Here is a 15,378-nt window from a genome sequence, read left to right on the forward strand (position 1 = left end):
ATGAGAGTATAGAACAAGTTTCGCTCTACTACACACACACACACACACACACACACACACACACACACACACACACACACACGCCGCACCTTCTTGGCACTCACCACCACAACCCGCCGCCACAACCCGCCATGCTCATCACCTCAATATGCACGATACCCGTGGCCATCTCCATTGTGCAGGAGGGCAGCGCGACGCGACGCAAGATGGCGCGCAAGGATGTGGACACCGTCATGCACGACCTCAGCGCAATGAAGGATGACCAGGCTGTCCTCACAACAAAGTTCCAGGACATGCAGAGGTAATCATGCGCGTTGTACCGTGTGCCTTTGCTGTTGGTTAAGAAAGAGGGGAGGGGGCCGAGGTGAGGGTTGCTTTCTGTGCATGGGTTTTCGTACGATGACATCCCTATCATTATTCGCTGTCCAAACTCCGTTCTCACCACACATGCACATATGCACACATGCACACATGCACTCTCACACCCTACCTTTGCCCTCTGCACGGCTCGCCCTCCTCCTCCTCCTCCTCCCATTTTTAGGCAAAACACGGCACTGTGGCAGGAAGTGACGCAGCTGCGACACAAGCACGAGCACCAGCAACGCATGATCTCCAAGATTATGATGTTCCTCTCCCGCGTCGTGCAGCACCAGCAGCCACAGACCATCAACGGCCCCGCAGCAAAGCGCGCAAAGACGTGAGTGTACACCTCCCCCCCTTGCGTTGCTGTTCAGGCTGGCGTGTCTTGTGTGGGTTGAAGTCGTCGTTTGGCTATCCCACCTTGTTTGGTGCTGATGGTATTGTGTCACCCACACATGGTGCAAACACGCGCGCACACACACATGTAACATACACATGTAACATACACGCACACCTGTAACACACACATCTCGCGCGCACACACACACATCCCGCTCACACACACGCACACATACACGCATGTATCAGGCTTGCGCTGGAGCCGCTGTGGGATGCCGAGGACGAACTGGATGCGGACGGGATTGCGTCGCTCGACGATGTTCCGCTCGTACCAGGATCTGTTTCGGCTGCCGACGCCCTCGCTGCCGCACAAGCAGCCGTCTCTTCAGCCGTCGCCGCCACCATGCCTGCAAGCACTACCATGCCGGCAAGCACAGCCATGCCGGCAAGCACAGCCATGCCGGCAAGCACAGCCATGCCGGCAAGTATCCCGACGACGACTGTTGGCATGATGCCGACTGCGACAATGGCGGCAACCACGACGGCGCCACAGGGACTGTCGCAGCTCGCGCCAGCCAGCAACGGCCAGGTGCGATAGCGCGTGCGCTCTTGTTTTGCTGCATGACGGCACACATCATTGTTGTCCGGCACGGTGACACTCGCTTTGCACCACAGGCAATGTCCTCCTCCCCCCCCCCAAAAAAGCCTGTCATCCATGTGTGCTGAGCCTCACCTCATTTCTGTTCCTTGCTTGCACTGTCACATCGCCTACATCTTGTATGTCTGTAGACTCTTCCAGTGTACCAACCAAGTAGGTGTTTGGGAGGATGCTTGTGTGCCCATTTCCCGCCCTGTGTTTGTGCACGTGCTTGCTTGATGCGGTCATGCCTCGTGCTGCTTTGGTTTCCAATGCTTATTCGTCCTGACGCACACTCTTTGCGCCGCTTGTTGCGCCGTGTGTTTTCATCATCACGCAATTTGCACATTGCAGCCATCCATGACCGTTTGGTGGACCTCTCCAACAGCGAGCGCGTAAGTGCGCCTGTTCCCTCTGTGCCTGTTCCCATTGCCGCTGCTGTACTGTACATTCACCCGACAAGCCATCGTGTTGTCCTCACCCGCCTACCTGCTTCTCTCATGCTACTTTTCTCACGCTGCTTATTCCTCTTTCTTGCTTTCGCGCAACAACAACGACGACATTTGCAACACACACACACTTGCACACACACACACACACACACACACACACACACACACACACACACACACACCAACCGCAGCTGGCGGACGTCGAGAACATTGTTGGTCCGGAGCTGACGAGCAACGACGCGCGGCTGCAGCTGCAGCGTGACCGCCTTGCCCAGAGCGGATTTGACCCGAGCCTTCTCCACAGCCTGTGGGCGGCAGCTGGGGACGAAACGGCGCACGCACAGCACGTCGGTGGCGATGTCGACTTCACAGCGCTCACGCCGCCAACCACCATGGGACAGGTAAGCTTGTAATCTTCCAACACAACACGCATACACGTTTTTCCACGACATTACCACCACACCACCACCATCATCCCTGCGAACCCAATGGCAACTTGCGCGCCCCTATCTGCTGGCCCCTCTTGCTTCCCTACCTGCCCAAGTACATGCATGCAAAAAAGTACTTCCCCTCCCCCCCTTCCTCTCCACCCTTTGGCCCCTGTCTCCCCACCCTTTTTCTCCTTCGTGGCCCAACCACTATCCTTCTGCCTCATTCCCCTCTTTCCAGTATCATTACTTCTTCCCATTTCGGTGTCCTCGCTGTTCGTGTTCCAGCCCATTCGCTGTGCGTGCATGTGCACACGCGTGTGTTGTGCCTTGTTTCACCCCCCCCCAAAGCCAAACCACCTTCCAAATGCAAGGTGCGCACTTTTTGTGCCAATTTTTTTTTCCAAGTGGGGTTGCACACAACACAGCGAATGTCCAGCTTCCTTTCTCCAATCACGTGTGTGGATCAATTGTGTTTTCCGCGTGCCTGTGACATACCTTCAATGTGTCGCAACGTTTGTTCATTGGTCATGCACGCTGTTCCACACCTTTTGCCATTGTGTGCGGGTTTTCTTCACCCCTCCACACAGCTGCACTGCGCATTACTGCCTTGCCCATACCTCCGTCCCCTGGAACCCCCCCCCTCCCTCTCTCTCCGTCGTCGATATCTAGCGATCCCAGCACACATGTGTGAGGGGCGCATTGACTTGCTATTGGGTGCAAGCTGCGTGGCCCAACCGCGCAAGCACACCACGCAGCGCTAACCACTGGTGTAGCCAGCCGTAATCGTGTGCGTCCGTGTTGCGTTTTTCTCCAAACACAACACATCCATCCGCCGCCACTACAATGTGTACACTGTGCACGGCGTGCGCGGACGGTGGTCCCCCGCTTGCATTCCTCCTTCACACCCCCTCTGCGTCTTCTTCTTCATTGTACACCACTCGGTTTGTTTTGTGTTTACACATCAGTTCATGGCGGTCCCACCGCAACATCCACCACCACCACCACCACCACCACCATACCATCTACCATCCCTCCCACCATCATCACTTCATCAACAACTTCGGCACCTTCTCCCATATATGAAATCACAGTTGCATTGACCCGCCCCCCCCCTTTTATTTTCGGTTGTGTTCGTCTCTTCCGCTGTCTGTGTGCCTGTCTTCTTTTGTTGTTGTTTTTTTTTTGCTGTTCGTTCGCGGTCGCGGCGCTGTCACGTCACAGCGCCGGATCGCCTTGTCGTTGTCACCTTAATGACACTTCGCCCATGTCATCAGCAGGCCCAGTAGCTTGTATGTGCATTCGTCGCCCATGTTGGTGACCGTATCCTTTTCACGTCCCTTCTCTTTCGTGCTTCTGTTCTTTGGCTCCCCTTAACGATACACCTGGATGTCAAATCCCCTTAATGTGATGTTGCTGTTGTGAGCAACTCAAGCTGTCATTTCACATGTCTTAATTGACACCCGCTCTTTGCTGGGTTTTCGTGTTTGTTTACCGACTGTGAGGACAACCGTTACCTTTCGCATCTGTCGCTTCTTTGTCATCTCACCACCACTTGGCCCCTCCCGTCTTCCCGCTCTCTCTGTATCCCTGCCACCCTTTCATGCTGCCCATTGTTTGATTGCTCCCACCTTTTCTCCCAACCACTCTGCATGCATGTACGCGGGCCCACTCCTCGCTCCACCACCATCATCATCATCTTCATCATCATCATCAACTACAACCCCTCCCCCCCACCACGCAACAACAACTACTGCCACATCTCCACATCTCCACATCTTCATCTCCTCGCCACCTCGTCCTTGCGTTGCTGTTTTCGCCACAAAACAACACAAACCAAAGAGTCGTGCTTTGTCTCACTCGCTGTTGGGCAACAAACAGAATGTCATGTACTCTCCGCTCGACCTGGACGTCTCTGGCTCCAACGAGCCCTCACCACCCCTCCACTCGCCGCCTGCCACCGCCACCGCCACCGCTGCCACCTCTACCTCCGTCGCGACGTCACTTGACAGCGGCTTGCAAGCACACGTGGAGTCTCCAGCTGACTTCAACTCGCCGCCCGCAAGCTCCGCCTGAACAGCCACAGTCACAGCTGCCGCTGTTTTAAACCCCCACCCCCTTGTCTGTTAATCAAACAGCAGGCTTGGTCTTCCACTCCTTTGGCCTGCCATTATTTCGACACGATCCTCCCCTACCGCTATCACCCTTTTCACTTGTGTCCCTCGCTGTATTCGGCCTGCTTGTTCTTGCTTTTCGGACTAACATGCGCGTGTTTGAATCGAGAAAGAGCTGATGCCCCCGTTCCCCCCCCCCTTCCCTGAACGACCGTACCACTTGTACTAGTGATCTGTGTTCGTGCGTGTGAGTGTGCGCGATCCTCTCTTCTTCTTCGTATTGTTCTCAGCTGCTATGACGGCGCGAGACGGTTGTCCTCCTTCCCATGTTCCTGCCCATGGCATGTCATCATTGAAGCGTTTATTGCCCTGCTTCCATTTGTACCGTAGGCGCTCCTCTGCTGTAACTGTCCGCTGTTGCTTCCCATCATGGGGATCACGTCTTCGTGTTCCTGGCTGTACTCGCCACAGTCGGCTGTTCCGGCTGTGTTGCTTGGTGTGGGTGGTTGTTGTTGTTTTGTTGTTTTGTTGTTGCGTTTTGTTAGTGTCTTCCTCTTCAGATCACTGTTTGTATCCTTTCCCACCCCTACGCTGATGACTGATTACTTAGCCTTCCACGACTACATATTAAGTCATTCATTCGCCTGTTGTTGTGTTGTGTTCCCAGCGTGGCTATGCGCTGCCTTCATACCTTGTCCTCGCTTATACCTGCTGTATTTGCTTGCGTGCGTGCGTATGTGCGTGTGTGTGTGTGTCAGCGTGCATGCCTTGGCGTGGATGTGCGCGTGGTACGTGTGCATGCCTGTATTCGTCAGCCACGCCTCGGCAAACTGTTTCGAACATAGGCATTGTTTCTGTTACACATGAATGAACAGCGTGGCCCCACAGATACACCGCGTCAAACGAAGCAATCACAACAGTTCCCAAAGATGTTGGTCTTGTTGACTTTGCATTGGGCTCTATTGTGTTGGTCAACTGCTACCAGTCGCATTGACAGCAAACATAACCACCTCCAGCACCACCACAACAACAAAAACAACACACACACACACACGCACACACACACGGACGGCCGCCTGTGTCACACCGTAGGCAACACCACCAAGAAAGGTAACATAACAACATGCACACGCACGCACACATGCGCAGAGAAATAGTAGGAGAGACAACAATGCATGCACAGCTTCACGTGTGAGCGTGTGTGCAGTCACATGACAAGCACAATCGCGGGCGGCTGCCAGTTCGTGCAACAAAAAAAAACCGCATTGCATCACGTCAGTTGGTATCTGAGTCGTAGCCCCACTCGTAATCGGAGGAATCATCACTGCTGTCATCCTCAGCTTCATCCTGGATACAAGACGGGAAACGGGGGAGGGGAGTGGAGTCAGTGATGGGCCATGTCAGGGGCAGCAGCACATCAACAAATTATGACGGTTGACACCAAAAACAATGTGCCCCACCCTCCATGTCAAGTTTGAAGGCAAAATTACAAACCTCAGAAGTTGCAAAGGCGCCTCTTCGGTTGGCGATTGCTCTGTGGATGGCAGATGCAAGCTGTGCATGTGTACGTGTGGACGTATGCATGTGAATAAATGACAGCACCCATCGACAGGGAGTAAGTCGTGAAGCACACGAGAGCGGACCACACACACACACACACACACACACACACACACACACACACACACACACTGCCTCCAAGCGAAACGCACCGAATCACCGCGTCGACCCGGCGCTGGAAGACGGCCTTTCATTTCTTTCTCTGGTGGCGTGGACGGACTGAATAGCAAAATGGCAAGACCGCAGTTGTCACACGCATGTGTTGACAAGCAGATATCAGTTTTCCGAGTGGAAGTTCTGCATGCATTCAAATGCACAGACTTGCAGGTATTGATGGATGGATCAAGAGAGTGGCAAAAGGCAAACGACGCAGCACACATGCGAGTGTATGCTTTCGTACATCGACTTCAGGGCGCTCGCAGCGTTGCGGAGCTGGTCTTCGAGATTGTGCATCAGCACTGGCTGGCCAGTCTAAGCAACACGGTGCACAACACGCACAATGTTGCAGTTGAGAACAAGAAAGCGCAAACACGCCTGTACACGCAAAAACGCTTGAGCACACCCACATGCATAGGTGTGCTGGCACACGAAATAGACTGAGAGAGCACACACATACATACACACTCAAAGGGGGAGAGAGAGACAAACACAGACACACACACGCAGCCAAACACAAACACAGACACAGACACACACACATGCATACACACAAACATATGCAAACACACACCTGCGTGGGACGGCATGCTGGCGGCTTGGCGGGTGAGTTGTGCATTGGTGGAGCCGGCGGAGGCGGTGGTGGCAATGGAAACAGGGCATCAAGCGTTGTATCGGATTCATCCTCCACAATCGCGGTACCAACATCTCCACACAGGGAGTCTGCGCTCTCATTGTCATCATCGCCGTTGGTACTGCTGCCACCACCAACGATCATGCCTGCGCCATCTGCTTGTGAGCACTGGTCAGTATTCTCTGCGCGATGTGCTGCTTCCGCTCCGAGCGGCATTGGCCCATCATCATCCGCCACGGATTGCACGGTGCGCAGACTGGAGTGCCGTGACGATGAAGACGCCAGCGTCGACAGCGTTGTTGTTTGCGACTGCGGGCTTGACGACGATGCCTTTGCTGCCTGTGCACTTGCCATAATCTGCGCTTGGTCATCGCCCACATGCGTCCACGCCAACGCTGCTGTGAGGCTCGACACACCGTCACCGGCATTACCGCCTTCGCCAGGCTGCGGCGTGTCAGCGCTGTGGTCGCGGTGCTGCTGCTCTTGCTGTCTCAGCATATGGCCTGCGTGGCCTGCATCAATAATGTTGAATGTTGCTGGTGCGGACTTGCCTTCAGGACGGGTTGTTCTGACGCCACCACCTCGATGGCCAGCAACACCGTCGCCGGTCACACGCACGCTGCTGCTGCCGCTGCTGCTGCTATTGCTGTGACTGCTGCTGCTACCGCTGCTGCTGCTATTGCTGTGACTGCTGCTGGTGTCGCTGCTGTTGTTGCTGCTGTGACTGCTGCTGCTGTTGCTGCTGCTGTGACTGCTGCCACTGCTGCTGCTGTTGCTGCTGCTGCTGCTGCTGCTGGTGTCGCTGCTGGTGTAGCTACCGCCACTGCTCATGTCATCCGGCGCGCAGCCTGTCGTGGGGTGGCAGCCGTCCGTGGGGTGGCTGCTGCTTGATCGCCGTCGTGTGCGCATGTGGTGCTGCACCCTCTCACGCGGCAGCCGCACGTATTTGCTGCCACGACGCACGAGGGCGTCGCCTGGGTAGTCGAGCGGCTTCTCCCACACGCTCTCGCGCGTGATGCGGTTGTAGTAGTACACCTCGCGACACACAGCGCCGGTGGCATCGTCAATCAGGTCAGTGGTCAGCGCACACCACACGTACATGACCCTGCCGTCCTTGTTGGTCTTGCTGGTGGTGTTGGTACCGAATTGGCCTGTCGACCTGCCGCTCGCGTTGTACGACGTGACAGCGGAGGAGCAAGGCGTTGCGTCCCGCCCTGGCGAATACTGGCGGCGCTCACCATGCGAACGACTGCGCACGCGCTGTTCCTGCTCGTGCGCGTCAAATTGCTCGTGGTTGCTCGTGTGGTGTCGGTCCTCTTGCGGATGATATTGGCCGAGGGAATCGCACCGCTGCTGCTGCTGCTGCTGGTGGTTCTGTTGGTGTTGGTGTTGGTGTTGGTGTTGGTGTTGGTGTTGGTGTTGTTGTTGGTGGTGGTGGTGGATCTCTGTGGGTGTGGTGGGGGCTGGTCGTGTGCGGGCCGAGATGGGTCGCTCGTATCGCCTTGAAGGTTTTGTGTGGCGCGGTGGCACAGGTGGCACAAACGTGGTTTCGTGTGTGCGGTCGTTGTAGTAGTAGGGCTGGTTGTTGTGCTCCGGAGAGAACGCCTTGTGCCAGTGCGCAGGCAGTTCTGGCGTGCGTCGGCCGGGGCTTGGCGAATGCACTGCCTTGCCTTGCAACATGTTGTCGTAGCACGCATCCTCAAGCATGGCTGGCGGCGGCGGCGGTGTTGCGCTGTGCGTTCGCCGCGAGTGAGGTGGAGGCGGTGTGGTCACACGCACGCCTGCTAAGTTACCGCTGCTGCCACTTGTTGGGGTTCTTGGGGAGCGCCCGCGCGGAAGTGGCGCGGGGGACTGCTGCTGCTGCTGCTGGCAGTGTTGCTGATGGTGATGTTGTGGAGGTGCTGGAGACACTGCACCGTGTTCACTCATGTGCGGCTGCTTGCGGCGGCGCTTGCTGATGCGTCTGTCCGTGAGCGGGTGGGTGAGGAGGATGGTGGTGCCTGTTGCCTTGCACACGAGCGGCTTTGTTCGGTAGAAGGTGATCAGCTCTGTCAGGCGCGAGAAGACACGATTGCTGATCTGAAACGTCGGCACAGACTGCGGGCCGTAACTGGCGATGATGCGAAAATGCTTCACTTCGCCTCTGCCACTGCACATGACCAACATGCGTTCATGTGAGTGTGTGTGTGTGTGTGTGTGTGTGTGTGTGTGTGTGTGTGTGTGTGTGTGTGTGTGTGTGTGTGTGTGGATGCATGTTAGGGGGGAGGGGCACGAATGCGCTTGCATGGTGTTGAGGTCTTGTGGTTGAAATTGAGCTCCAAGAACAAAAGCACTTGCAATAGCAACACCAGGTACATACGCTGCACATGCACGAAGCGTACAGTGTGACGTACATGACGGAAAGGACGTAGCATGAGCTGCTTTCGCTCGGGCGAACCATGTAGCAGCCGCTGTCGTTCTTGTGGCGTTCAAGCAGACTGATTGCCTGTGTGTGTATGTGTGTGTGTGTGTTGGCAGGAGGGGTGGTGGTGGTGGTGGTAGAGATGAGAAACGTCATTCGCAGATACTCACATGTCATTGCAGGCACGTACACACACAGACACACATGCAGACACATAGACACACACACGCACTCACAGCATACCTCCTTGCGCCGCAGAATGTGAATGCCAGGTACACCCTTGGGTGGCGGCGAGTCGGAGTAGGCAATCTGGTTGCGATGGAGTGCAGGAGCGTCAATGTGAGCTGAGCCGTTGTGATGGCGTGTGTGGAAACGAAGGCAAGAAACAGCACGTGTGCGAGAAGGAATGGGGGAAGGCCGAGTAAAGAAGGAAGTGCGGGATGCCCATACCTGGATCTCCTCAAACTGCACGTGTCCAACCTCGTCCTTCCACTCAATGGGGACTCCAGAGTAGAACAGGAACACAGAGCACTCGTTCAAGTCAACCCTGGTCGTGGCCCGGCGCGCATGCGCATACGTGTCATTGAGAGAGAGTGTGTGAGTGTATGTGTGTGTGTTTGAAGTGAGTGAGTGAGTGAGTGTGTGTGTGTGTGTGCGAGAGAGAGTGAGTGTGTGTGAGTGAGTGTGTGTGTGTGTGTGAGCGAGAGAGAGGCAAACGTGTAACCATGTTTGTGTCCATGTGCGTTCGCGCGCAATGGACCCAATGTGTGAGGACCAGACCTCCACTCACTTGAAGCTTGCTGCCATGGGTTGCACAACCTCGCGCACCGTCTGTTTCGGGTTCCACGCCTGTAGATAACGACAGGCGAAGCATGCACAAGTTGTGTTGGTGAGAAACAAAGCTAGTGAGTGGGTGCATGTGTGTGTGTGTGTGTGGAAGCAAGGGGAGGGGCAGTCTAGGAGGAACGGCAAGACACACACACACACACACACACACACACACACACACACACACACACACACACACACGCACACGCACACGCACACGCACACGCACACGCACACGCACACGCACACGCACACACACAGGCAGTGAGGACGCACCCGACACATGCGTGGGCTGCCGAGATCGTCCGGGAAGTGAACGTGGATGTAGAAAGCTGCAATGGTTGATGCACAAGAGGTCATTTCATTGAATGTGAATGTGTTTGAACGTGAGTGTATGTGTGTGTGTGTGGTGAGGAGAAACAACGAGGACACAACCGAGCGTGGCTACCAGCCACCAAAGGGTCACAACTCTTGCTCCTCCAAAGGCGGTAGCAGGCCGCCTTTACCTTCATCTGCCATGCCGACGGGTCACGAGCTTGATGTTGGTCTGGGTCGAGCAATAAGCCGGAAACCTTTGAAGGTGCTTGCTTGCTTGCTGTTGACGTGGCAACGCACCTGCGTTGGATGGAAGCCAAGAAAAGGGATGGAGAACGGGGTGAGCGTTGTACAAACGAAGCAGAGCAATCCACCGGTGTGTTGGATGGCAATGAGTCGGATGGCAAGTGTACGCACGGACAAGTTGGTACATGCACACACACACATGCATGGCGCACCTGGGCGTCTCTGCGTGCAAGGGATGGGGGCGAGGCAGGGGGGTCTGCTGAGATGCGACACAGCTGGCTGCTCGCTGCGGTGAGTTGGCGGTGGCTGAGGGAGAAGATCGAGGGCGGACGTGGTGATGTCGTGCGTGGGAGCGAAATACACACTCATACACACACACGGAAGGAACGGACAAACACCGCGGTCAGTCAGCAAGAAGGAATGCGATGCGTGAACGTGTGCGTCGTGTCTGTGTGCGTTTGGGGAAGGGGAGGGAAGAGGTGAGACTTGTTGCTTGCTTGCTTGTTGCTTGTTTGTTTGTTTGCTTGCTTGTGGGTCGCGAGCTGCTCGCGCACACTTGGAAGCGAAGGTGCTTGGATCTTGCTCACTGCACCAACACCAGAGTCACCAACACCACCAACCACCGGCCGAAAAGTTTTGGCTGTTGGCAGGACCTCTGTAACGACTTCCTTCTGCTTCTTGCTTGTTGTTCGGAATCGCAGCGGCAAAACCTGAAAACAAGTTTTCCGGACACAGTCGTCTCAAAGAAGAAAGAGACAAGCAACAAGAAGGAAGCACAAGTGACGCACCTGTAACCGAGCACGCCTTGGCCATGGAGGAGGCGGAGAGGCAGCGACTGGAAGCATGCGCAAGCGAGATGGTGAAGGCAATTGAGACGGGCTTCCCCACCGATGTTGAGGGCATCGACAAGGTTTGTGTGGGTTTGGGCGTGTTGATGTGATGTGAGCAGACAACGGGCAGTGCCATCATGGGATGCACACGCAGGCTGGGTTGCTCAATCTGCGCACTGGTGACATGTTCACATGCGTATACACACACACACACACACTCACACACACACTCACGCACACACACATACACCAGCTCAAGAAACGAGTGGGCGCGGAGTTGGAGTTCCTGCAAGGGTTGCGAGGTGCTTTCGATGACAGCAGCAGCAGCAGCAGCAGCAGCAGCAGCCAAGACGGCGACCTGTGCCAACTTCAGCAACACGAAACGGAAGCAAAGAACGAGGGGAAGAAGAATGAGGAAGAGCAACGGCGGACACAGCGACGACAACTGGCAGCAGCAAAGCTGGCAAGCACAAACTTGCCGCACTTGCAACAGATTGTCGCATACGTCCAAGACCATCGCGACGCCGTGACTGCCGTTTTTCACAAGGTGCCATGTTTTGGCTTTGTTCTTGCACACGCACACACACACACATACACACACACATACACACCTACCCACACACACACACACACACACACACCCGCTCTCTACTCACACAGCCTGCCCTTACGTTGTGCTTGTCATGCCACACATGCGTTCCCACGACTTGATGTGTACTTTCATACTACTTCCAGGTCCGCGTCAGGTCAAGGAATGGCGTTCTTGGAGGCGTTGTGGACATTGTTGCCGACGGAGGGCGCTCTTGGTTCAAAGTCACTGCGCGGAAGGTGTGAGCTGGTGAAGGGGATGCAAGGCGTGCGCGTGCGCGTGTGCCAGTTGTGCGCTTCACAACAGCAGCAGGATGTTCCTGCGATTGCTCAGGCACACACGAGCGTGTCGTTGTTTAACTCGTGCGCCGGCATCAAATCACCATGTGCACAATTGCAGGCCATTGCACTTCAGCTGATATGGGAGGGCCGTGCAAGCTTCAAGAAGAAAAGCATCGTGGATCAAATCATGGTAGCAAAGATGTGGTGAACAAGAAGTGCGGATGCACGTGAAATGTGTGTTTGTGTGTGTCTCGCTGCTTGCTTCAGATACAGCCGTTGCCAGGCCCACTCTTTTGGTTGTTCATACGCATCCATTGTGCACGTGCCTTGCATGTGTTGATTGCGTGCTGTGTACAACTGCAGGAGCTGCGTGACCTTGCAATGCAGTGTCCAGTTGGGTCCACATTCCCCTCTCTCACAGTACGTTGCATTCTTGTCCGCCCATGTTGTGCGCGTGTGGGTGCGTGTATACGCGTGTGAGGAGATGGAAACGCGTGCATGTGCGCTTTTCGTGTTCCTGCGTCAGCGTGGATACGGCACACATGAATGTGTTTCCGTATGCGCGTGGGTCGCAAAGGTCATGTTTGATACAGTGGCAATGCCGTGAACACACACGTCCTGCATTGCACTGTGCTTTGTTTTGTCGGTTCAGGCCGTCTTTGCCAGCGGTGTCACATCTGAGATGAAACAGCACCTTCAAGGTCAGTTGCCCTTTGCAAGTGCGAGTGTGCGTATGTGTGTTCGTGGTCGCCATCAAGCAGCGCCATGCTGGAATAAACGCCGCTTTTCACCGCCCTCTTCTTTCTTGTTCTCTCTCTCTCTCTCTCTTTCCCTTCCATCCCTCCTCTGCAATGTCTGGGTAGGTCTTGGTGTGCATGTTGCTGGGGCTGTGGTGCCATATCAGCGTCAGGAGGAAGACAGTGACGACTCGACGTGTGAAGAACACCACCAAACTAGCACCAAGGGTGGTGATGCTTGCAAGCAAGACACACAACACCAAGAATGCACCCAGAGCCCAAGCGGGGAGCTTGCACAGCGGTGTCTAGCAGCACACGACTTCATGCACAATACAGGCACTCACGCAATCGGTCGTGATGCCGAGGCAAGGCAGTTGTTTGAGAGCGTACTTGCGTTGGACACGTGCCGTGTTGATGATGCAGCACAACAGATGCGCCAGTTGCTCCAAGCGGCAACCCTATCACCACCGCCACCACTGCCACCACAATCGTCAGAGGATACCGGCGTGGAGGGATGCGTGGGCTACACCGCAGCTGTGCGAGCGTGGCTGGACAACCAGGGCGGGCGTTCACGTTTTATCAACCTGGACATCTCATCACTTGTGCTCTTGATATCAGGTGTGTGTGTGTGTGTGCGTGTGTGTGTGTGTGTGTGCGTGTGTGTGTGTGTGTGCTGACAATGGGCTGTGTGAGGTGCTTTTCTTCGGCGGCACTGTACTTTAACCCACGCATTTACGTGCACACATGCTTACACACATGCTTACACACATGTTTACACACACACACACACACACACACACACACACACACACACACACCTGCGCGCGTGCCAGATGTGAGCTATGGGCTGTCACCTGCACGAACGTTGTGCGATCCGCTCCTGGTGCAAATGGCGGAGCAAGAGGCCGAAAAGGCAGCAATGCCGGGCGTGTTGACCCACATATGGGGGCGACACCTGCTTGTGTGTCAGACAGCGCGTGACGGGTTCAACTCCATTGTGCGCACCATTGCTGGACCCCGCGAGCGGGCAAGAGCGAAGGTAGCTTTGTGGTATATGCTCGTTGATCTTTGGAACAACCACACGTGTGATGATGCTTTGTTGACGTGTGTGTGTGCGTGCGTGCGTGTGCGTGCGTGCGTGTGCGCGTGCATGTGATGGGTGACGCTTCACATGCTGACTTGCTCGCGTGCGTTTGCATTGTTTCTCAATTTGTTGCGTGTTTGCAAGGTGCTGCTGGAGCGCTGTTCATTTGTCGGCGACCTCAAAGCCCAATCTGTGGCCGCACTCCCAGTGAGTCTGATTGTGGGCATGTGTGTATGTGCATATGGATGTGCATGTGTATGTGCATGTGGATGTGCATGTGTGAGCGTGTGAGCGTGTGTGAGCGTGTGTATGTGTGCGTATATGTGTGTGAGCGTGTGTTCAAGTCGTCTCATCTCATTGAAACACTTGTCTTTGTTGTTGCTCAAAACACACAATACACACATGATAATGATTCACCTCTGCTCCTGAATCTCAGTTGACAGGCAAAGTGAAGCGGCGAACAAAGGTGGACACACCAGCACCAACTTACTGGGATATGCGCGTGCACCTACCGAGCAACACGTATCAGCGTGTGGGCGGTGCACACTCGATTGCCATGCACGTACGTGTGTGATGCCAAGATGATTCCGCGTCTTGCCTCATGCATGTTCCTTTGCTCGCGACAGGCCATCTTCTCCTGTGGAGCCGCCTTGGACGTGCCAACCTTGACTGCAAACAGCGCTTTTCTTCGCAGCGCACTTCAATATGGTGCGCATGCAAACTTGTGTGTGTGTGTGTGTGTGTGTGTGTGTGTGTGTGTGTGTGTGTGTGTGTGTGTGTGTGTGTGTACTGATACGAACTGATGCGAACACCATTTCCTCACTCACACACGCGTGCACACCCCATGCTCAGGCATGCATCTGCTTGCGGCTGAGCACCCAGGGCGGGCGTTGACGGAGACGCAAGTTGATCGGTGGATCGCATTTGGCAAGAAGCCGAGAGTGAACGAAGACCATTACCATGCACGCGCACGCGAGTTAATGACGCACAGACGCGAGGAGAACGACGCAACAACGAAGATGGTCAAGGAGAGGCACCCTCACAAAGGAGATTTATCACAACATGATGGAACTATGCCATGATGCCATCCGCGCTTGCGTCGCAGTCATCTGGTGCTGCCATGCGCTTGTTCCTTTGCTCGCATGTGTTGTGTTGTACTCGTTGAAGGAAAGAAACGGATCACAAAAAGGCAAACACAGCCAGGTCAACCATCAACTGCACTATCACACGTAATTCAAAGCAGCAGCAGACCATCAGCAACAACAACAACAACAACAACAACAACAACAACAACAACAACAACAACAACAACAACAACAACAACAACAACAACAACAACAACAACAACAACAACAACAACAACAACAACAACAACAACAACAACAAC

At 55.0% G+C, this 15,378-nt stretch overlaps 5 protein-coding genes across 5 annotated transcripts in view; 3 read left to right on the plus strand and 2 right to left on the minus strand.

The window, feature by feature from the left end:
- Positions 1-5,234, plus strand: part of PTSG_11973 (uncharacterized protein) — a 7,739-nt gene extending 2,505 nt beyond the window's left edge. The window contains exons 5-10 of the mRNA XM_004995684.1: positions 183-301; positions 542-697; positions 949-1,288; positions 1,489-1,510; positions 1,691-1,731; positions 1,980-5,234. Coding sequence (XP_004995741.1) covers positions 183-301; positions 542-697; positions 949-1,288; positions 1,489-1,510; positions 1,691-1,731; positions 1,980-2,201 — 900 coding nt within the window. The 3' untranslated portion in view covers positions 2,202-5,234. The remainder of the gene's footprint in view (positions 1-182; positions 302-541; positions 698-948; positions 1,289-1,488; positions 1,511-1,690; positions 1,732-1,979) is intronic.
- A 371-nt stretch (positions 5,235-5,605) lies between these two features.
- PTSG_03155 (uncharacterized protein) lies at positions 5,606-11,234 on the minus strand (the record flags this gene model as incomplete). Its single annotated transcript, XM_004995685.1, has 11 exons — positions 10,683-11,234; positions 10,416-10,524; positions 10,186-10,241; positions 9,872-9,930; positions 9,532-9,628; positions 9,325-9,390; positions 9,074-9,165; positions 6,621-8,829; positions 6,291-6,361; positions 6,043-6,109; positions 5,606-5,677 (listed from the first exon to the last, which is right to left on the minus strand). The coding sequence occupies exons 2-11, from the start codon at positions 10,426-10,428 to the stop codon at positions 5,606-5,608; spliced, it is 2,802 nt and encodes a 933-aa protein (XP_004995742.1). The 5' UTR covers positions 10,429-10,524; positions 10,683-11,234.
- Positions 11,235-11,281: 47 nt separating this feature from the next.
- On the plus strand, positions 11,282-12,378 carry PTSG_03156 (uncharacterized protein; the record flags this gene model as incomplete). The annotated part of the gene is made up of 4 exons (XM_004995686.1): positions 11,282-11,380; positions 11,554-11,847; positions 12,036-12,128; positions 12,289-12,378. The coding sequence occupies 4 exons, from the start codon at positions 11,282-11,284 to the stop codon at positions 12,376-12,378; spliced, it is 576 nt and encodes a 191-aa protein (XP_004995743.1).
- Positions 12,379-13,338: 960 nt separating this feature from the next.
- Positions 13,339-14,885, plus strand: PTSG_03157 (uncharacterized protein; the record flags this gene model as incomplete). Its single annotated transcript, XM_004995687.1, has 5 exons — positions 13,339-13,525; positions 13,741-13,946; positions 14,136-14,198; positions 14,428-14,553; positions 14,844-14,885. The coding sequence occupies 5 exons, from the start codon at positions 13,339-13,341 to the stop codon at positions 14,883-14,885; spliced, it is 624 nt and encodes a 207-aa protein (XP_004995744.1).
- Positions 14,886-15,170: 285 nt separating this feature from the next.
- Positions 15,171-15,378, minus strand: part of PTSG_03158 (uncharacterized protein) — a gene marked incomplete at both ends in the record, with an annotated part of 3,005 nt that continues 2,797 nt past the window's right edge. Inside the window, one exon of the mRNA XM_004995688.1 lies at positions 15,171-15,206. Coding sequence (XP_004995745.1) covers positions 15,171-15,206 — 36 coding nt within the window. The remainder of the gene's footprint in view (positions 15,207-15,378) is intronic.

The sequence above is a fragment of the Salpingoeca rosetta genome, assembly GCF_000188695.1.
Source record: "Salpingoeca rosetta unplaced genomic scaffold supercont1.7, whole genome shotgun sequence".
In the NCBI taxonomy this organism is placed as follows: domain Eukaryota; class Choanoflagellata; order Craspedida; family Salpingoecidae; genus Salpingoeca; species Salpingoeca rosetta.